Source organism: Hermetia illucens, chromosome 1 (genome assembly GCF_905115235.1).
Source record: "Hermetia illucens chromosome 1, iHerIll2.2.curated.20191125, whole genome shotgun sequence".
Taxonomy (NCBI): domain Eukaryota; kingdom Metazoa; phylum Arthropoda; class Insecta; order Diptera; family Stratiomyidae; genus Hermetia; species Hermetia illucens.
Genome location: NC_051849.1, coordinates 211015793 through 211037582, shown reverse-complemented (window position 1 = coordinate 211037582; position 21790 = coordinate 211015793). Strand labels below are relative to the sequence as shown.

General features: G+C 45.0%; 1 protein-coding gene across 1 annotated transcript; it reads left to right on the top strand.

The window, feature by feature from the left end:
* The first annotated feature begins 4110 nt into the window (after positions 1 to 4110).
* On the top strand, positions 4111 to 20782 carry LOC119661303 (kelch domain-containing protein 3). The gene is made up of 5 exons (XM_038070592.1): positions 4111 to 4343; positions 18801 to 19300; positions 19358 to 19553; positions 19621 to 19773; positions 19904 to 20782. The coding sequence occupies exons 1-5, from the start codon at positions 4111 to 4113 to the stop codon at positions 19965 to 19967; spliced, it is 1146 nt and encodes a 381-aa protein (XP_037926520.1). The 3' UTR covers positions 19968 to 20782.
* The last annotated feature ends 1008 nt before the right edge of the window (positions 20783 to 21790 follow it).

Here is a 21790-nt window from a genome sequence, read left to right as displayed (position 1 = left end):
GTGGCTATACTAAGTGAACCATACCGAAACCGCGGTGGTAGCGTTTGGGTCAAAGACCAAACGGGCCAAGCAGCGCTGTGGACTTGTGGAGAACAAGCCTTCCAGGAAATAATGGAGCACCCGGAGGAGGGCTTCATCAGAGCGAAGGTGAAGGGTATCCACATCTACAGCTGCTACGCTCCACCCAGCGCTACACTCGCCGAGTATGAGCGCATGCTTGCTGCTCTTGTTTTGGATGCAAGAGGACGTTGGCCGATCATAATAGGAGGCGATTTCAATGCATGGGCTCTTGAATGGGGCAGCCGGATAACTAATGTCAGGGGACGTGTTCTCCTCGAAGCATTCGCGGAGCTGGACGTGGTACTGGCGAATGTTGGGTCTTCGTACACTTTCCGGGGAAGGGGCCTGGGGTCTATAGTGGACCTGACATACGTGAGTGCCACTTTAGCCAGTAGAATCGCTTGGCATGTCAGTGAGGACTATACTCGCAGCGACCACCAGGCAATCTGCATAGAGATCAAGGGCGGATCGAGCTCGAAAAAGAGTTTTCGCAAAATGCCGGGTGGTATGCTTGGCTGGACAGTGAAAGCTTTTGAGGGGGACACGTTTTCCGCGGTGCTCAAATCCGACATATCCCTGAATGGTATGGCTGGAGAGAAAGCCACCCAGTTCACTCGATGGGTGACGGAAGCATGCGATGCTACTATGCCCAGAAGGCGATTGCTCCCCAGTAGGCAACCCAACTACTGGTGGAACAACGAAATCGCAAGTTTGCGAGTCGCATGTTTTCGGGCAAGGAGACTTTGCCAGAGACTCAGGGGAAAACCTGGTGGCGACGGTCGAGAGGAGGCACACAAGCAATTGCGTGGCCGCCTAAAGGAAGCCATTCGGAGGAGCAAAAAGAACTGCTTCAAACAGCTGTGCGACCATGCCGACATAAACCCTTGGGGCGAGACTTACAGAGTGGTGATGAAAAGGCTGCGGAAATCACCCCAGGTGACCTGTCCGCGGCTCCTGAAACAGATTGTTACCACTCTGTTCCCTCACCACGAAAATAGGGGAAGGCAAATTTTTGTCCAGCCAAATGGCGGCATAATACTGCCTGTAACTGTGGAGGAGCTGCGGGAAATATGTGGTAGGTTCGATGACAACAAGGCCCCAGGGTTGGATGGCATCCCCAACCGAGCTTTTAAACTGGCAGTGAAGACTAGGCCCGAACTTTTCGCCAACACCTTCGAGGCGTGCCTAAAAGAAGGAATATTCCCTGCCCAGTGCAAAAAGCAAAAGTTGGTGCTGCTTCCGAAGCCTGGCAAGCCACCTGGAAACCCAGCGTCGTACCGTCCTATCTGCCTGTTGGATACAATGGGGAAGATGATGGAGAGAGTCATCTACAACAGACTCCTGTCCATCGTCGAAGCCAACAATGGTTTGTCGGAACGCCAGTTTGGTTTCCGACGCGCCCACTCTACGGTGGACGCAATTGGCATGGTGGTAAACCTGGCAAAAGGTGCACTGATTTCTGGTGGCTGCTGTGCCGTGGTGGCGTTGGATGTCAAAAACGCATTCAACTCGGCCAACTGGAATAGAATTAAAGGGGCGTTGGCTGACATAGGTGTCCCCGGATACTTAGCGAATTTGGTGGAAAACTACCTCTCAGAGAGGACTCTCTGGTACGGGACGGATGAGGGCCCCAAAGAGTACATTGTCACAGCCGGGGTACCACAGGGATCGGTACTTGGTCCCCTGTTGTGGAATATCATGTATAATGGGGTGCTTGCTCTTCCCGTCCCAGAGGGGACTACGATTGTCGGCTTTGCTGATGACCTAGCTGTGGTTGTTGCAGCATAACACCCAGAAGATGTGGAGGTTTACGCAACAGAAATAGTGAGAGCGGTAAGGTCCTGGCTAGAAAAGGCCGGGCTGACCTTGGCGGACGCGAAAACGGAAGCTGTCTTAATAACGAAACGCATAAAAAATAACACTGTAAAAGTGGAGGTCAGTGAACATACGGTCGTATCAAAGCCGGCTATCAAATACCTGGGGGTAATAATTGATACCAAATTGAGTTTTAGGGAACACCTAGAGTATGCATGCCAAAAGGCAGCCAGTGCCACCACGGCACTTGCAAAAATGTTGCCAAATATTGGTGGGCCGAAACATTGCCGGAGGTTGGTGCTAGCCGGAGTGGTGCGCTCCATCCTGCTCTACTCGTCGCCTGTGTGGGCAGAGGCGCTTGCAAACTCTCAGAGACGGAAGCAGGTGAACTCGGTTTACGAGTCTGCGAAAGGTCGGTGGACGCACAGGCTCATTCCCAACATTAGGGTGTGGCTTGAGCGAAAACATGGGGAGACTAATTACCACATTACCCAGTTCCTCACGGGACACGGTGGTTGCTACAGGCAGTATCTGCACCGCTTTGGGTTGGATGATTTTCCGAACTGTCCCAGATGCGATGGCATACCGGAGGATCCAGAGCATGTGATGTTTCACTGCCCACGATTTGCGATGGAAAGAAGGAGCTTAAACCAGGTGCTGGGCAGGAGCGGGACCCCGGAGAGCTTGGTTACTGAGATGCTGGAGTCCGAGGAGAAGTGGCTTGCGGTTGGTTCCGCAATCATCCAATTGCAGGAGGAGTTGCTGAAGGAACAAAGAAGGAGGAAAACCGGAAATAGGAGAAGGATGAGTGCCTAAGAGCAAACCTACCCCGCGAAGTAATACCTTAATGGTGGTCCCGCGGGGCTGGGGCTGGAGAGACCGGGGGTGGTTTTTAGTGGGTGTGAATCCCACACGCTCCCGTTGTTGTTCCGCCGTTCGGGCGGCGGAGCTGCGGCGGACGTGTCTTTCTAAGATTTTTCACCTCCGTGTACGTGTTCACTCCTTTGTGGGGTATTGGGCATTCACATTGTCTCAGTTTTCAACGAGACTGTGCTTTCTTTTTTTTCACCACATTTATGCTGTGCAGGTGATAAGCCTGGAGCAACATTGCAGCACAAAGACGATAGAAACATCAATGCAGATCTGTCGAGAGGGGGCTGGAGAGAGGGGATTCCTCCCGGGCCTGTGTAACAAACCGGGACTCGAACCTGTGGTTACGTGATCAAGAGGATGACTTTCAACTAATAACACCATTGCGCGGTCCTAATTTCTCAGTTGCTAAAACTGAATTTTGGGTGAGATTCAAGGAAAGGACAAAGTGAAAAATGCTGGAATGTGTACTGTGTATAATCATTTATTTTATTTAGCAATTCCACATAAAATGTCTTATGTAGACAACTATGTACTCAGGGTAGACTGTCTTTTATAAATAGATATTAAAACAATAAAATATATATCAAAAATTTGGACTCACAAATTCCGGAAGTATTTTCGCCTTATTCTTAGAAGCCAATTGAATTTACTCTTCTCTGCTTAGATTACATGAAAGAAAATTTGCTATTTCACATTCTCACTTTACTTAATAATGTATGTACGGAGTAGTTACAAAATAATTCCACTAAATACCGAAGTAGCTATTGTAGTAACAATCATCAGCCAATATTAATTCTGTTTCCCAATCTAACTATCGAGTCCATTATGTTCGAATCTAGCAGTGTATTCGCAAACATATGGCTCGGTTGTCAGCTGGTTATGTCAACAATTCATCGGGCAATGTACGAAGTTTTGCTTGTCTATTTTCTGTTTTTACATTTCCAAACGTCATTGAGGTAATTTTATTGTTCCTGTACAGCTGTGGTTCGGGACGGGTGGTTGGAAGTTAAAATTCGGTAATATAAAAAGAGTTATTCCGTATTAGACAAGACCACATTAATTCACATCTTTCGCAACGGCAGAGAAAGTTATAATTAAAAAGGTAACAGTTGCTAAATCGCATTTTATGTGGAAACATATTTCTACACGTATTGTCGGTGACCTTAGAGCCTAATGAGTCGAGAGACGAAAAGTAATTTCACTTTCGATATGCTCTGAAAATTCTCACGCGTCGTTTTCGTTTGCTTTTTCTGTTTCCGATTATAGTGATTAAGACGCGTGCAAAGGAGTGTTTTCGATCTGGAAGAGTTTGGAGGACAAAGTATCGTTTCTTGGTGGAGTCTGTCAACAACAAAGTGAAAAATGCGTTGGACAGTTCGGTTGGATGGTGGCCCCCGCCGCGTAAATCACGCCGCTGCTGCAGTTGGTGATTACATTTACTCGTTTGGCGGATACTGCTGCGGCGGCGACTATATGTTTTGCTCCTCAATCGACTGCTTCGTTTTGAACACTCAGAATATGCGATGGTCCATTGTACCAGTGAAGAAGGATAAGAATGGAGAATTGCTAAATCATCCCGATAATCCGTTTCATCGGTAAGTTTACAGTTTATATTCGTTTCTAGGCCACTGCTTTCAGATGTTTGTCCAAGTTTAAATCGCAATGATTTATCAAGGCTGGCCCTGAAACCTGTGAAGTAGCTCATCTATACACGCGTTTGGAAAGGTTTAGGGGCAACTTATATTTAATCGTTCCGCATGCAGTTTTTTGACTTATGCAACCATCGAGCGTCCGGCATAATATCAAAGTGACAAATACTGAATGCTGGAGATTATGCGATGAGAATGGTCTTAAACGTTTTAGACGTTTGAATACGTTTCCAGATTGCAACCAATCTGTCCACTGATTCCGTTTCACCGAAATCGAACGTCTTAGTTAAACACAATTAATTGAAATTTGACGACGCCTATCGTTTTATTAATAGCTCATCAAAGATAAAGGCAAAAATGGTACGGAAATTTAAACTGAAATTGTTTAGTGGACATGGCTGTCGGCTCGATTCGACGCAGTTACTACTCCATGGATTTTCCTGCATAACACCACTCAACAATGTACTTCGTGGACTTTTTATAAAATAGAGATCTGCGCGCGCCCTTACAATAGTTTCACAAAAAAGTAGTTCAACTACCAACGCCGAATTGAAAAAAGGTGCTTCCTCCCTAATAACTGGAACTGCTAGTTAACAGAGGTTCACTGTAATTAATCTAACAATTGATCGGTCGTTACTTGAGTAATTAATAAAGTAATCAAGGGATTAACTGCGACACAATGTTTATCATGGTTGTGGCTACCGTTATTAGATATGATTGCATGATTGTGTTACAGTGATTGCACCATCATAATCGCAATCAAATGCCTGTGATTACGATTATAATTGTGTAATCAGGAAATCTGCCAATTCAATATCAGTGGCCGCTCCGAGAAGCCTAATTAGCGCTCTTTGATGCCACCAACTCCTACCATCGTGACTGCTGTTATGAGAGCAAGGAAGCAGAGTCCAGCCAGTACAGATCTTCAGAGCTAGCTCGTAGCATTCACGAAGGAAAGCAGCTCTCTCGCCCTGCAGCTAGAAATCTCTCTGAGGTCTACAAAGAATGGTTTACCAGAGTCCGTGGCCTGACTCAAGCTAGACCTAGGCATTGCAAAGGTAATGACTGAGGATTTCCCCTTCTTTTCCGCAGCTTCGGCAATGCGAATTGTAGGATATGCTGAGCCTGGCGGCGTGATGCACTATGGGGCAGTGCCCCATGCAGACCGCCGTTATCTCATATGCGCTTGCACCCACCGGGTACAGGAGCTCCCGTGATTTTGTTATAAGCGGGCCAAATCCTCCTTGACTTAGCACAGGTGGTGAGCCTTCGCCATCTGGCAGTTGCCAGCGGTACACCGACTGTACCCGCCAAGAGCAGAGCCACGCCTGGTCAATCCGTCAGCTCGTTCATTTCCCTGTATGTTTCTATGACCGGGAACCCAGAGGAGGTTGATTTTGAGTGTGTCGCCTAGACTGTTCAGCGATCGACAGGCTTCCAGTATCGCCAACATTTCCGCTTGGAATACACTGGCGAAACCTAGGAGACAATACGACTCGGATACAATGTGTGTATTCGAGAAAATACCCAGATTTCCCGAGGAACTTCGTCTGGGAAGTTACTATGGCCTGTAGGGCTTCGTTATCTATCATCCGGACTCAAGTAGTCTCATGGCACTGCACGCTACAACATATTTAACGTGAAGGTCTAGAGGGAAGAAACGCAGGAGTACATTGAGAGCATCTGTCGGGCAAGCCTGCAGAACCACGGTAGCATCTGCACACATGTTTTTTTGAATTCTATTAAGTTTCGTTCTATTGTAGGTAGGTAGGTAGGTAGGTAGGTATCAGTGGTAGCGCTTTGGTGCGCCGTTTTGATGCCATAAACTCCTAAGACCGTGACTGTTGCTATAGGAACAGGGAAGCAGAGTCCAGCTGGCTCGGATCTTCAGAGAGTATGCCGAGCCTAGCGGCATGGTCCCCTATGGGCCAATGCCCCATGCAGACCGCCGTAATCTTGAATGCATTTGCACGCGTCTGGCACAGGAGCTCTCGTGATCGGGCTATGTTATACGCGGGCCAAATTCTCCTTGATTTGACACAGCTTGTAAGCCTTCGCCATCTCAGGCTCGCGGCTGCTAGGTAGTGCGAGTAGACTCGCCCCCGACAGCCGCCAGCGGAACACTGACTGTATTCCCCGAGGGACTGCCAAGAGCAGAGCCTTGCCTGGCCAATCCGTCAGCCCGCTCATTCCCCTCTATGTTCCTATGCCCGGGAACCCAGAGGAGAGTGATCTTGAGCGTGCCGCCCAGATGGTTGAGCGTGTCTCTGCACTGCCCCACCAACCGGGAAGATGTCGTCGTTGAGTACAAGGCCTTGATGGCCGCTTGGCTGTCGGCCAGAATGGCTATGCTACGCTTGGGGCTCGAATCACGCTCCAGCCATTGACAGGCTTCCAATATCGCCAGTACTTCCGCCTGGAATACACTGGTGAAACCTGGGAGACCATACGACTTGGATACACCGTGTGTATTCGAGAAAACCCCCGCGCCGACTCCATAGGCCATCTTTGATCCGTCCGTAAAGAATACCGTGTCATCTTGCAACACGCCGCCGGTCTTCCACTTTGCCCTGGTTGGAAGGTCCACAGCAAGGTTTCTCGTGAAGTTCAGCTTGCGTGTGACATAGTCCGTGGGGGATGCCCAGATTTCTCCAGGTATTTCAACTAGAATGCTGCTGTGGCCATAGGACTTCGCTGCCCAGCATCCGGACTCACCTAGTCTGACGGCACTGCACGCTGCAACATATTTGATGTGGAGGTCTAGGGGGAGGAGATGCAGGAGTACATTGAGAGCATCTGCCGGGCAGGACTGCAGAGCCCCCGTAGCACCTGCACACGCGGTTCTTTGAATCCTATTAAGCTTCGTTCTATTGTATTTCTTCTTCAAAGCCTGCCACCATACAATAGATCCGTACGTCAGGATCGGACGCACTACAGCGGTGTACATCCAGAGAACCATCCTCGGCCGGAGACCCCATTTCTTGGCAAAGGTTCTCTTCCAGGCATAGAAGGCTATACAGGCCTTCTTAACCCTCAGTTCTATGTTCAACCTCCAATTTAGCTTAGGATCCAGGATTACAATCAGATACTTTACATTAGAGAAAAGAACCAATCTTTGTTCATTCAGCCGTGGTAGATGGAATTCAGGTATCCTTGTCTTGGTGGTGAATAGCATCAGTTGCGTTTTGGTTGGGTTTATGCTGAGTCCGCATCTTGCGGCCCACAGGCACACCTTTCGCAACGCTCCTTCCATGATGTCGCTCATAATGGACAGAAACATCCCTGATACTAATATCACCAAGTCGTCGGCATACGCCACCATCTTCACCCCGCTGCTGTCCAATGTACGTAAAATTTTGACCATTATTATTAACCAGAGCACCGGTGAGATAGCACCACCCTGGGGCGTGCCTCTGTTTACAGCTCTGGTCAAGTGGTTGCCTCTCAGATCGGACTGGATTATCCTGGTACTCAGCATGGATATAATCCAATGCGTGAGATACCCCTCCAATCCAATACCGGTCAAGGCTTCCTTGATGGCGTTGGTACTGACGTTGTTGAAAGCTCCTTCTATATCCAAGAAGGCAGCAAGGGTATACTGCTTGTACTGCAGCGACCGCTCAACCGTGCCAATTACCTCGTGGAGGGCGGTTTCTGTGGATTTTCCTTTGAGGTAGGCATGCTGGGACTTAGAGAAAGGCGTTCTCTCCATAATCGTCCTTAAGTGAATGTCCAGGACGCGTTCTAGGGTCTTCAGCACGAAAGAGGTCAGGCTGATTGGGCGAAAGTCCTTCGCGGACTCATGACCTCGCCTGCCCGCTTTCGGTATGAAAACCACCCGTGCGCGCCTCCAGGACTGCAGTACGTATCCTAAAGTGATGCAGCTCCGGTAAATCTCAACAAGCCACGGCACAACCCTTTCCTGCTGCTTCTGTAGCATGACTGGCATTATGCCATCTGGGCCTGGAGATTTGTATGCGGAAGCTGTTTATAGCCCAGTCGATCCTATCCCCGGTAATTACCGATTTGATAGTCTCGCACAGCTGGGGTTGCCGCAAACCCTCCAAGCGAGGTTCTGACTCACAGTCTTCCTCGCTGGAGGGAAAGTGCGTTTGCACCAGCAGCTCCAAGGTTTCACTAGAAGTTTCCGTCCAGGAGCCTTCCGACTTTTTAAGGAAGGATGGACTCTTATGTTCCTTGGACAGAATCTTATTGAGCCTCGCGGATTCACTAGTGCTTTCTATGTTCTGACAATAGTCTAGCCAAGACCGCCTCTTGGCGGTCCTGATGGCCGACTTGTACTTCTTTAGGCAGTCCTTGTATGGCTGCCAGTATTTTTGCCTGTAGCAGATGTTGAAGATTTCTTTGGTCAACTTCCTGAGACTAGAGAGATCTTCGTTCCACCACGGTGGCAGGGTCTTTTTTCTGTACTTAGCAGGGCACGAGACTTTGAAGGCGGTATCAAAAGCCTTCTCCAGAGCCCCGACCTTTGACTCCAGTTCGTCTGTCGTGCCAATCCTACCAATTTGCGCACCGGAGAGTTTGTTCTTAATTACCTGACCAAACTTTCTCCAGTCGATCCTCCTGGGGTCTCTAAAGGGCTTGGAGACCGTTCTATTGTATTTTTTATTTAAAGCCTGCCGCCATACAATAGAGCAGTACGTTAGGATGGGAAACACCACAGCTGTGAACATCCGGAGAACCATCCTCGGTCAGAGTCCCCATTTCCTTGCAAATTTTCGCTTGGAGGCATAGAAGGCTATACAGGCCTTCTTAACCCTATATTCAATCTCCAATTTTGCCATTGGTTCCAGAGTTCCACCCAGATTTTTTACATTTGAGGAAAGAAAAAGTGTTTGTTCATTCAGCAGCGGTGGGTGGAATTGAGGTACCCTTGGCATAGTGGTGAATAGCATCAGATTCGTTTTGGTTGGGTTTATGCCCGCACATAGGCACGTCTTTCGCAACACTCCTTCCATTATGTCACTCATAATGGAGGGAAACATCCCTGGCATAAATATCACCAAATCGTAGGCATACGCCACCACCTTCCCCCCGCTGCTGTCCAATATTCGCAAAATTTCGTCCATCACTATTAAGCAGAGCAACGGAGAGATGGCGTCACCCTTGGGGGTGCCTATGTTCAGAGCTCTGGTCAAGTGGTTGACTCCCAGATCCGACTGGATTATCCTGATTCCTAACATGTAAATTATCCAACGCGTAAGATACCCCTTCAATCCAATATTGGGCAAGGCTTCCTTGATGGCGTTGGTAGTAACGTATATACCCAGGAAGGCAGCAAGACGGTGCCAATTACCTCGTGGAGAGTGATCGATCATAATTGTTAATTATGATTTAACCTAACTCTGGTTGAAAGTCATGAAGACGTACAGACATTACAGGAACTTCATCCAATTCCGTTTTCATTTCTTTAGTGTTAAGCTTTCTAAATGCAAGTGTTTAACGACAAAAAAAACTCATTTTTCACCATCTTTTCTCTATAAATAACAAAATTCATTGACCTTTAGCACTCCCCTATAGACTGTCCCTATAAGGGTGTAGGCGGGCCAGCTCCACCCTGACTAATGGCACTTTCTATTACAGTGGATATTCGTTGTTCCGCTGAAGTAGAGATTCGCCTGTGAGTTGGAGGTTGTAGAATTCAGTCAAAATATTCCCTGCTTATCGTAAAAAGCGACTAAAAGGGATATAGATTCGTGGGCTAAAAACCTGTAAAATTCGAAATCAATTATGGCTTGGAAACGGCTACCATGCCTCGGGATCGTACTTATCTTTTTGCTACGACCTTTTATTTGCGTCAATGGTTTAAGACTGGATTTTGGAATGTGCACTTCACGACGATGTTATTGGGGCTCCTCAAAATGCTCCCTTCTTCCAACTTCAGTGAGAATTTCATTGGTACAAGGTTCTTGGGCTAGGACATTTAGATGGTTTTATTATGGGGAGCACTCCTTTTTATCCTGCTGCATTGTGCTTTCTGCATTCGGTCGGCGCTTATTTTTATTCGGTATCAGATATGATTTTGACTAACAGAGACTTTCGAAGCAGATGAAAAAGAAACTTCATCATCATCAACGGCGCAACAACCGGTATCCGGTCTAGGCCTGCCTTAATAAGGAACTCCAGACATCCCGGTTTTGCGCCGAGGTCCACCAATTCGATATCCCTAAAAGCTGTCTGGCGTCCTGACCCACGCCATCGCTCCATCTTAGGCACGGTCTGCCTCGTCTTCTTTTTCTACCATAGATATTGCCCTTATAGACTTTCCGGGTGGGATCATCCTCATCCATACGCCCACCGTAACCTATTGAGCCGGATTTTATCCACAACCGGACGGTCATGGTATCGCTCATAGATTTCGTCATTGTGTAGGCTACGGAATCGTCCATCCTCATGTAGGGGGCCAAAAATTCTTCGGAGGATTCTTCTCTCGAACGCGGCCAAGAGTTCGCAATTTTTCTTGCTAAGAACCCAAGTTTCCGAGGAATACATGAGGACTGGCAAGATCATTGTCTTGTACAGTAAGAGCTTTGACCCTATGGTGAGACGTTTCGAGCGGAACAGTCTTTGTAAGCTGAAATAGGCTCTGTTGGCTGACAACAACCGTGCGCGGATTTCATCATCGTAGTTGTTATCGGTTGTGATTTTCGACCCTAGATAGGAAAAGGAAACTTCCTATGCACAATTCAATGCAATTCAGAAGGGTCTTCCTAAAGGGGAATTTATGTCTGAGTGTAATTATGCGGTGTTTCCAACGATTAATTATCTGAAATAATAAAAAACTTGTTGTTTCTATTTCGTTGGTGTAGATATTTATTCTTGCAAATACCGACAGAGACTTGTTAACACTGATGAAGGGAACAAGTGGTTCCCGAAATATCGGTATTTGTAAGGATAAATATCTACACCAACGAAATAGAAACAACAAGTTTTTTATTATTTCAGGGAGTTTTTGATCTTGATAGGAGATATGAATGATATAATGACACCTTATTCGAACATAGTTTTGGGGATCGTAACGATAATGGTGATAGGTTGTGTTCCTTTCTTATTTTTCCGCCGCATGGTCATCGTCATATTTTTCGAGAACAGAACCTACTATAAGGAACAATTGAACGAAGCTCGACACGGTTCTCTTAAGGAATCTGTCTTTTGTTCGACAGTGGGGAAAACGATCATGCTGATTGGACGGCAGACATTTTAAACATTTCGCCGGAGGATATTGATGGACACTGAGCCGTCATCAAAAGTGACCTTCTTTGTGATGAACCTGTTGCCACATCCCGAAGGGCCGGCATAAGATCTGGCCTGAATAGGGAAATAGATTGTGGAGCGTAGGAAACTGCAGACTCTTATTGCCACTACGATTGGAAGCGCTTGAGCTCCGGTATTACGGAAAATCTTGGGGCGTGAAGTGTAACGTGCGCCGTGATAAAATGTAGCTCATTATTGAGCTGTTTAGGAAAGCAGAAGCTGCTAGAAACAACTACGATTTAAACCTATTCTTTGCTCAGAGGCTTCACTTCAAGCAAATCAGAATAGATAGAATAGATTTTCTCTCTGCGGCAAGCAATGGAAAAACTGTTGGAATATGGACATCAGTTGCACCATCTTTTCGTCGATTTTAAAGCCGCCTATGATACCATAGCTAGGGTAAAACTGTACACGGTCAGGACAGAATTCGGTATACCGACGAAACTAATAAGACTGACTTGGCTGATCCTGACCAATGTGAGGCCAGATAAAAGCAGCAGGATCATTCTCAAGACCATTCGATATCAACAACGGTTTACGACAAGGGGATGCCCTATCATGCGTCCTCTTTAACCTGGCCCTCGAGAAAGTGATCCGTGATGCTGATGTAAATGCGACAGGTACGATCCTCTTTAAGTCTACCCAACTACTGGCCTATACTGACGATATCGACATCATGGGAAGAACAACCCGAGACGTACAAATTACCTTCATCCAGATCGTGCAGGCGGTGTGAGATCTTGGGCTGCATATCAATGAAGGCAAGACAAAGTATATGGTGGCGACGTCAGAATCGAAAACCAACTAACCATCAATATCAAACCGCACTGGTCAAACAGGAAGAATAAGGATAGGAGAATACAACTTTGAGACCGTTGATAATTTCCCCTATCTAGGGTCGAAAATCACAACCGATAACAGCTACGACGGTGAAATCCGCGCACGGTTGTTTGCAGCCAACAGAGTCTATTTCAGCTTACAAAAACTGTTCCGCTCGAAACGTCTCACCATAGGGTCAACACTCTTACTGACAAGACAATGATCTTGCCAGTTCTCATGTATTCCTCGGAAACTTGAGTTCTTAGCAAGAAAAATTGGGAACTTTTGGCCGCGTTCGAGAGAAGAATCCTCCGAAGATTTTTTGGCCCCCTACATGAGGATGAACGATTCTGTAGCCTACATAATGACGAAATCTATGAGCGATATCATGACCATCAAGTTGTGGATAAAATCAAGCTCAATAGGTTACGGTGGGCATGTCACTTAATCTGTATAGATGACGATGATCCCACCCGAAAAGTCTATAAGGGCAATATCTATGGTAGAAAATGAAGACGAGGCAGATCCTGCCTGAGATGGAGCGATGGCATAGGTCAGGACGCAGGTAGCTTTTAGGGATATCGAATTGGTGGACCTCGGCGCGAAACCGGGATGTCTGGAGTTCCTTATTAAGGCAGGCCTAGACCGGATACCGGTTGTTGCCCCGTTGATGATGGACTAAATCCTGGGAACAGTACTGTCTTAGCATGGTTGCCTCTAACCATCTTGACATCAGGACAAAACCTCTCGGTCTTATGGATCTTTCATCGTAGAAGATTCTAGCTCCCTTTACTGATTCAATGCCCCAGATTCTCTTAAAACGAACCCACGGCTCTTGTAGGGGAAATCCTGCAGCTTTGTCAATTTCGCTGTCAACAGATAGGAGGGGACTTTAGCATGCTGCAGGTTGATTTGACCAATCTTTATGTTTTTCGACATAATGTGTTATGGAAGACAGTGAGAAGCCTATGCCGCAGTCCGCGTATGACGGGGTTTCCCCCACACAGTACCGCCAGAGACTCGATCCCTTTGTGTTTGATTTCTCTGAGAAAAGCCGCACTTGGAGGTACCGCAGTTTCCATGTCCTCATCCATGAAAAATCTCATCTCATCCCGCAGAACATTCGTCTGTTTTCCACTTAGCATCTTGACTGGTTTGCGGTGTCCGGTTTGCATAGATTCGATCACTCGAACTGGCATCAAGTCAGTTCCGTTCACGCCTCTAGCTTCCCTTTCTTCCGCCTGTACCTTGAAAGGTGTAGGAGAAGTTACTAGTAGGTAGGATTCACTCTGTTGTCCCTTCACCAGTGCGAACCCCCATACTGGGTGATTCTCTCTACGAATAGTGTTGTGTGGAACTCTTGCCTAAGGCTCTACGTTCGGAAAGGCGTAGCTACTTCAGTTGGCCTTGGGACGAGGGTATGTGTTACGCTTTTTTCCGAAGGACCTCTGGAGCTCATCAGTTGTGGGTTCAAGGATACTAGGAATTACTCAATTTCTTAACCATACAGAGCGCTTCTTTCGCGATATTGTAGTTGGAATAGTATTGCTTAATATACTAGAACTATGACAGAGAAATTGAGTTGCGGACGTTGAGGACATTTGGTGAAACATTGCAAATTTAATAAATGGGAATCGCGACGTCAAGAAAACTCCCAAAATTCGGGTTAAAATCCCTCAAATCTGACCAACAAAGATACAGAAATGCAATGTAAAGGGGGCGATGTTCTCATGGTGTGTCTCCATGAGTAGCGTATTTTACGTCAGTGGTTCCGCAGTTCTTGACAAACTCGTGTGAGTCCGTTACGAAGGCACCAATTGTAGATTACATGCAGAGTTGCGTTCAAGCGGTCACATACTGTGTCTCAGTAGACTTCTGGCTAGGGGTGCTCTCTCTGTGGATTTGTCTTTCTGGTAAGCGTGTTGCATACAGTGATGTGGTCACTTTAGGAACGTATGTATCCCTTATGAACCGTGAATGTGTAGATCCAGCTTGGAACTGTGATGAGTCTAGAGCTGGTGTTCCACACCTTTGCTCCCCTTTTCGCTGTGGACAATTTCAGGGCTTTATCTTTAATATACTTATCTATAGTTTCTAATCTTAGATCGCTATGTATGTCTAGGTTTCTTATATAATGCGGGACATTGAAAATTTTTCTTACAGCTATATTCATACATGTTTGGTAAAAAATACTGCTCCCGTATAGCAGAGATGGGCGAATTAATTGTTTATAAATTAAAAGTCTATTCTTAATGTTTAGTTTCTTAGATCTAATTAAGGGTAAAGGGATTTCAGCGTACCTGTGCATGCATCTCTTTTCAACTTGATGTGTTTTCTCCAATTTAGTCTGCTGTCGAAAGTCAGTCCTAAATATTTCGCTGTTGGTTTCCAATCGATGGGCTGATTTTCGATTTTGATTTTCCCCGGTTTCTGTTCTCTCTTTCTTGTGATGAAGATTGCCTGGGTCTTCTCCAGGTTTATTTTTATCTTCCACTTTTTGAAGTATTCCAACATTGTGTTGGTTGCCTTCTGTAGATTGCTTGTGATGAGGCGTGCCTGTTTCGATGTGTGGAAGAGGCATGTGTCGTCCGCGAATAAGGAGATCCCTGTGAAGCGGTTAAATTTTCTTGGAATGTCCGCCGTGAATACTGTGTATAACAGCGGGGAAAGCGGCGATCCTTGGGGTACTCCTGCCTCTATTCTTTTTTCCGTTGATTGGTGCCCCTCCAATGCCACCCTAAAACTTCGATCTGCAATAAAGGATTGGATCAGTCTTATCATTGAATCAGATATTTCAAATTTCTTTAGTTTGGCTACGAGCCCTGCGTGCCAGACTTTATCGAAAGCTTTCGATATATCGAACATTATTAGTCCGGTCGATTTCCGCTTGTTCAAACCACTGCGAATGTGCTGGACTACTCTGGCCAGTTGAAGCTCGCATGAATGATCTCTTTGGAATCCGTATTGTTCCTCTGGGATGATGTTGAGCTCGTTGAGTTGATCCTGCAGTCTGCTCCGTATTACCCTTTCTGCAATTTTTCCAATTGTTGGAAGTAGGCTGATGGGTCTCCAGTTCTGTGGTAAGGTTGGGTTCTTTCCCGGCTTCGGCAGAAGGATGATGATGGACTTTTTCCATGCTTTTGGGTATGTTCTGAGACGGAGTACTGCATTTATTACTGCGGTGATTGATTCGGCGATGTTATTCGGTGCATTCTTGATGCATTCGTTTGTAAGCATATCCCATCCTGGGGCTTTTTTGCTGTTTAGTCCATGGATGATGGTTTGGACTTCCACCTGACCTGTTTGCAGTTCCCAGTCTTCTCTTTGTGTTGAGTCATCTTGTGTCTCTGTTTCTGACTCGTACTCTTCTTCAGATTCGTCGTCCGATGCGGTGTTCTCCCTGAACTGGAGTTCGAGTGAGTCCGCGAACGCTTCGGCCTTTCCCTCTTTATAAAATTCAAGGCCATTGGGACCATGAATTGTAGGCATTTGCCTTCTCGAGCTTCTTTTAAAATATTTGCTGAGCCGCCAGAAATTGTTGCTTCCCGGCTCTAGATTTTGGAGAAAGTATTCCCACTGTTCGTTCCTGAATCGGTCAATGTCATCTCTGATAACGTTAGTGAGCCGATTCGCTTCTCTTTTCAGATTGGGATCTCCTGTCATTCTTCCTCTTTTTCTGATGCGATTTCTCTCCCTTATTCTTTCTTTAATATTTCTTGGGAGCCGGAAGTATTGTTGGTCGTTTACTTCTGTCTCCGTTGAGCTCTCCTGCTTGGCTGAAGTTAGTTGGGCGGTTAGGTTTTGAATCTCTGTCTCTACCTGCTCCGAAGTTTCTATAATAGTTTTGAGGTTGTGATGTATTGACTTAGAATGTGGCGGTAGGTATCCCAGTTGGTGGTTTTTATCATTTTCGGCGGATTTTCAATATATATGTTGTATATTGAAAATAACACCGGTTTGTGGTCCGACGAGAGGTCGTCCAATACGTTGATTGTGATGTGGTTGTTGTAATTCTTTGTAATAGCCACATCGATTATGGTGCCGGTCGTGCTGCGTCCATAATGTGTTGGTTCCTCTGTTGCGTGAATAGTTACTCCGTTTCCGTTTAGGAAAGTGAGCAGTTCTCTCCCCGCTTTGGTGTTTCGGGTTGCTCCCCAGTCTCGATGACGCGCGTTCAGATCCCCGGCGAGAAAAGTCGGTTTGTCCTCGTTAAGTAGCAGTTGAAGGTCCTCTGAAAAATTATCTGCTGATGGTGGACGGTAGGCTGATATAATTTTTATATCAGCTGGTCCTGTCCTTGCCTCGATGACTGTAGCTTCCATTCCAGTGATGAGTGGTGTTTCCAGGCGGTGATGCTCGATGCTTCTCTTAATGAGGACTGCGGTTCCTCCTCCACGGCCAGTAAGTCGGTCGTTTCTATATATGTCGTAGTTGGGTACTTTAAGTGGGTCTGTTGGTTTGAGGAACGTTTCCTGAATGAGTAGTATATCTACTTCTGCCTCGTAAAGGAATTCTTTCAATTCTCCCATTTTTCTTTTTACGGAATTTGCGTTCCATGAGATAATGTTAAGCTTAATGCTTACCATGGTGGGTCTTAGTTGGGTTGCCTAGAGGGATCTGAGAGCTAAACAGGTTTTGGATCATTTTAGTCATCATTGACTCCATCATGTTTTGTATCTGTGCTTGCATGCCGCTCAGCACTTGATCCATTTGCACAGGCTTCGGGTTCGCTGAGGAAGAGGGAGTTTTCGGTGCTGTTGGAGTTTTTCCTGTCGGTTTGTTGATTGGTTGTGTTACCTGTGATACCTGTGGAGAAGAATTAGATTTCGCCATCTGGGCGAAGGTTTTCTTAATATTTTTAGGGTTTTTTGGACATCCGCCGTAGCTGGCTGGATGATCCCCTTTGCAGTTGGTGTAGGTTGCCTTCTGCTCCTGCTTCCTCTCGCATTTGGAAAAGTGATGCGATCCCTCGCATTTAACGCAACGTGCGTCGGCGAAACAGTTGTTCGCAGAGTGTCCAAATTACTGACAGTTATGGCACTGCGATTGGGAAGTCCTCGGTTTTTGGGACTCGATTTTCACGATCAGGTGGCAGATCGATTTGACATTGTATATGCCGGTTTCGTTTTTCGGCATTAACACTTTTAACAGTCTGGAGGGCCCGTTCTTCATTTTTATGAAGAAACACTCTATAGGATGGAAGCCCTGGTCCTCAAGGTCTTCCTTCACATCTTCGGGCGCTATTTCCTCGAGCCCCCGGATTATAATGTTGATGTTCTTCTCTTCTGGGAGAAGATATGTGTGGAATTGAATTCCACTTTCTCTAAAGAATTTAGTGATCTTCCGGTGGTCGCTCGGTTGCTCTGGAGTTATTCTCACTCCCAGGTGTATCCTCCTCGCGTGAAGGATATTAATTTTCCTTTTTCGCAACTCTTTCTCAATGGCTGGCCATTTTGATGGCTGCCTTAAAATCACGGGTACCGTGCCATTTTCGGCTTCTTTAGCCTTAGGACTTTCTTGTCCTGAAGGCTTTGGCTTTTCCGGTGACTTCACTACGGTTTTTTTAAAAAAAGTGGGCGGAAGAGTTGGCACTGGTTTCGGTGGCGGCAGAGGTGGAAAGTCCACATCTTCCTCCTCCTCGGTGGCGGTGTTGTCCGTGTTGTCGGTGGACATCTCCTCTTCCGATGAGGAGTTACTTTCAGAGTCCGACACTTGTGGACTCTCGATACGCAAACGCTTGCCGTTTTCTTTCTTCTCCCTGTTTTGCAGGTCTATTGACTCCTGCAAGCTTTTAATGAGGGTTGTCAGACCCTCGTTCTGCTTCCGTTGCTCCTCTATCTCAATTTTCGCAGCGACTAGCTGCTTGTTAATTTCGTCCAGACTGCGTTGCAGACTGGCGATTAGCTTTTCTTGGGATTCGTCCGATAGTAATCGGACCTCTGGGGCTTTCTGGGCCCTCGTCTCCATAACGATTTCTGTTGAAAAATTCTTCAAGAACAAAAACTATTTTCTACCCACAAAAACTTAACACTATCCAGGCTTATCACTAAAGGGTACCTAAAAGATAACCACTCCTGTAAAAAGAAAATAAATTTGTAATTAAAAATTCTCAAAAACTTTTACCACTCTACCTCTATAACTAGAGCAGGGATGAAGTTATCGGGGTCCGCAGACTTGTCCCTATGGAACGATGATTGATTTGATTCTGGGCATTTCAATAGACAAAGTTTTGATGTATTGAGTTTTCATACGTGTTTCTGTATTTCTGGTATAAATAACCTTTCGTTAATATATATTTAAATATTCCAGGTACGGCCATACAGTTGTCACTTACAACGATAAAATTTATCTATGGGGAGGCCGCAATGATGTCTGCTCTTGTAATATTCTATACTGTTTCGACGTGGAAACGCACACATGGTCACGACCTGAAGTAACTGGAGACATTCCTGGGCCGCGTGATGGTCATTCAGCGTGCGTTTACAAAGATAAAATGTATATTTTCGGAGGATTCCAGGACGATATTGATCAGTTTTCATGTGACGTTCATAGCCTAGATTTCAAAACAATGACTTGGTCATATATTCCTACGATTGGTACCCCACCAAGCTATCGAGATTTCCACTCAGCCGCTGCCATCAACGATCGAATGTACATATTTGGCGGCCGAGGGGATAAACACAGTCCTTATCACAGTATGGAAGAGATATATTGTTCGGATATTGTTTATTTGGATTTAAATACCAACACATGGTGTATGCCACGTACAACCGGAAATGTTCCTGTCGGACGACGCAGTCATTCAATGTGTAAGAAAATTAACCTAGTTTAGTATACCGAGGTTTTTATTTACGTTTGAATTGCAGTTATTTACCAAGACCTAATCTACGTATTTGGCGGATATAATGGAATTTTAGAAGAGCATTTTAACGATTTACATACATTTGATCCAAAAACAAATCGATGGCGAGTCGTAAAACCTGATGGGGCAGAACCATCCACTCGGCGTCGACAAGTATGCTTGGTGATAGGCAATAAGATGTTCATGTTTGGTGGAACTAGGTAAGTCGCATTCAAATCACTTGGCTAGACTTCTAATAATAATGTTTTGTTTTACTTTCTGATGCAGTCCAAATAAGAATGCTCTAAGCGAAGAATTTCCCAAATTAATTGACAATAATGATACACACGTTTTGGATTTCGAACCGACACTGAAAACACTTGCAATAATGGCTGTACTAGAAAATCGCATCGATTATTCATCCCTGCCTTACCATATAAGGTAATTTCACAATTATTACACTTCATATAGAGGCGTCCTTGAGATTGCCCACTAATGGACGTTCGTTTAAATATCTATTCTTAAACGGTTTCAGATAATATACCATTTCGATATTAATTCTCTTTCACAGATACGATATTCAAGTTATGACCACACCCAACATGATAAGCAGATCGGCCAATCATGCAGGTTGAATTATATCCCGTACTTTCCAAGTGTGATGAACAATTCGGCACTTTATAATAATTTCCTCATTTTCAAAGTTTTTATAACCCATTGAAATGAAATAATGAAAAAGGAGAAGTTTTATTGCAGCCAACTAAGGGCCAATTGTTGAAATCTAGACTTGGGTTGATTTGGGTCATGTGTAATATAGCTTTGCGGAGATTTTCCAAGTTTTATTTTTCAATACAGTGATCAGATCAAATCGTCTTATATATTTATCATTTCATCGTATTAGTTGACTTTGACTCGGTTTTACAGCATTATTAGCAACAAGCCTAGAACAAAAAATTCTGACGGAATTCATTTCTTTCTACCTTTTTTATTTAAAAGAAAAGAACGACAAGAAATAATGAATCTTTATATTATAAGCTATTGCAAACGAAACATGTACGCAACATAGCAACAGATATTAACGAAAGTTATAATATTCTTCGAGAAAAACGGTCATCATAACGTATTTCTAATGTTTTGAAGTCATTTTCCTATACATATCTAATCATTAGCATCTTACATTTGCACTAATTCTATTTATTCTTTGTGATTGTTATTTTTTTTTTTGTAATATATATTCTACCAGTGTTTTCACGTCGAATAATTATATTTGGAACATACTAATCTAGCACAAACTATTCTGATTTTATTATGTTTTTTTGTTTTAGCAAAAATGTATTGGAAATAATTTACGCATAGTCAGTGTTGTAAGAAATTTGTAATCTTGGAAGTCGTAGTAACGATGGCAACGCCTCTGTTTACTAAGCAATAAAACAATTTAAATAACACCGTATCGTTTCAAGGTATTTTTCCTAATGTTGTGGTAATGCTTCTTTCTGAAAAGGGGTCGATTCACAAATGGTTATCTGATCTGACTCCTCCCGCTCGGGAAGGAGCTCATTTCCTTAGTAAGATGGGTGACGGGAATCACTCCCATGATCACCATTACAGCCGACCGGTAGGCAGACCCCACTCCCCGTCGCTGCACTTGCACAAGGCCCCTACGATGCATTTCCTTTTTAGGCGCATCGGTCCATATCTGTGCGTCGTAGAGTAGAATGGAGATAGGGCCCCCAAGGTATGTTATTTGTTTTCTTAAGGCGGACACTCTTACGGCTTTCTCCGCCGTTGCTTTAATTTGTGAAAAAAGTCGAACGTCCATCCAAGATCATTAACCGTTGACTTCTTTTTAAGGTTTTGTGTAAAACAAAACCTTATTAAAATCGATTCAATGTCTATCTGTCTCTCTGTCTGTCTGTTTGTCTGTCTGTCACACGCATTTTTCTCCAAAACGACTAAACCGATCCGAACGAAATTTGGTAGACAGATGGGAACTATGAAATCCCACGCATACAGCGAGTGGCATAAATTTAGGTGGAGTTTAAAGGGGGGCTCCCCATACATGCAAAGGGGGGATTCAAAAATTTTTTTCACCGCATATAGTTGTGTAGGGTATCAAATGAAAAGTCTCGATTTGTACTTTCCGAAACTGACATCAGTTTTGGCATAAATTGCAAAGTGCGTGAGTAAGGAGTCAAAATGTACGCACTTGAAGTGAGACAGGACTCATTTTCGGAAACTACCCAACCTAAAAATCCGAAAAAAAATCAGGGTGGTGCGTCTAGATGAAATCTAGGCCTCAAAATATGTCCCATTCCAATATCTGCTCAAATAAAATTACTAATAGTATATTACTACTTTTTAGAAATTTACTGAAAAACTCCCCTTAAATTCATCCTAGGACTTCCGAATTTTGCACCAGCATAGGGGACAATATTTCGTATATACGTGCTAAATTTCA

Coding starts and splice junctions, on each gene's coding strand:
- LOC119661303 (XM_038070592.1), top strand. CDS start 4,111: ATGCGTTGGACAGTTCGGTTGGATGGTGGCCCCCGCCGCGTAAATCAC. Junction 19,301..19,357: donor ACGACGCAGTCATTCAATGT/GTAAGAAAATTA, acceptor TTTGAATTGCAG/TTATTTACCAAGACCTAATC. Junction 19,774..19,903: donor TCCCTGCCTTACCATATAAG/GTAATTTCACAA, acceptor TCTCTTTCACAG/ATACGATATTCAAGTTATGA.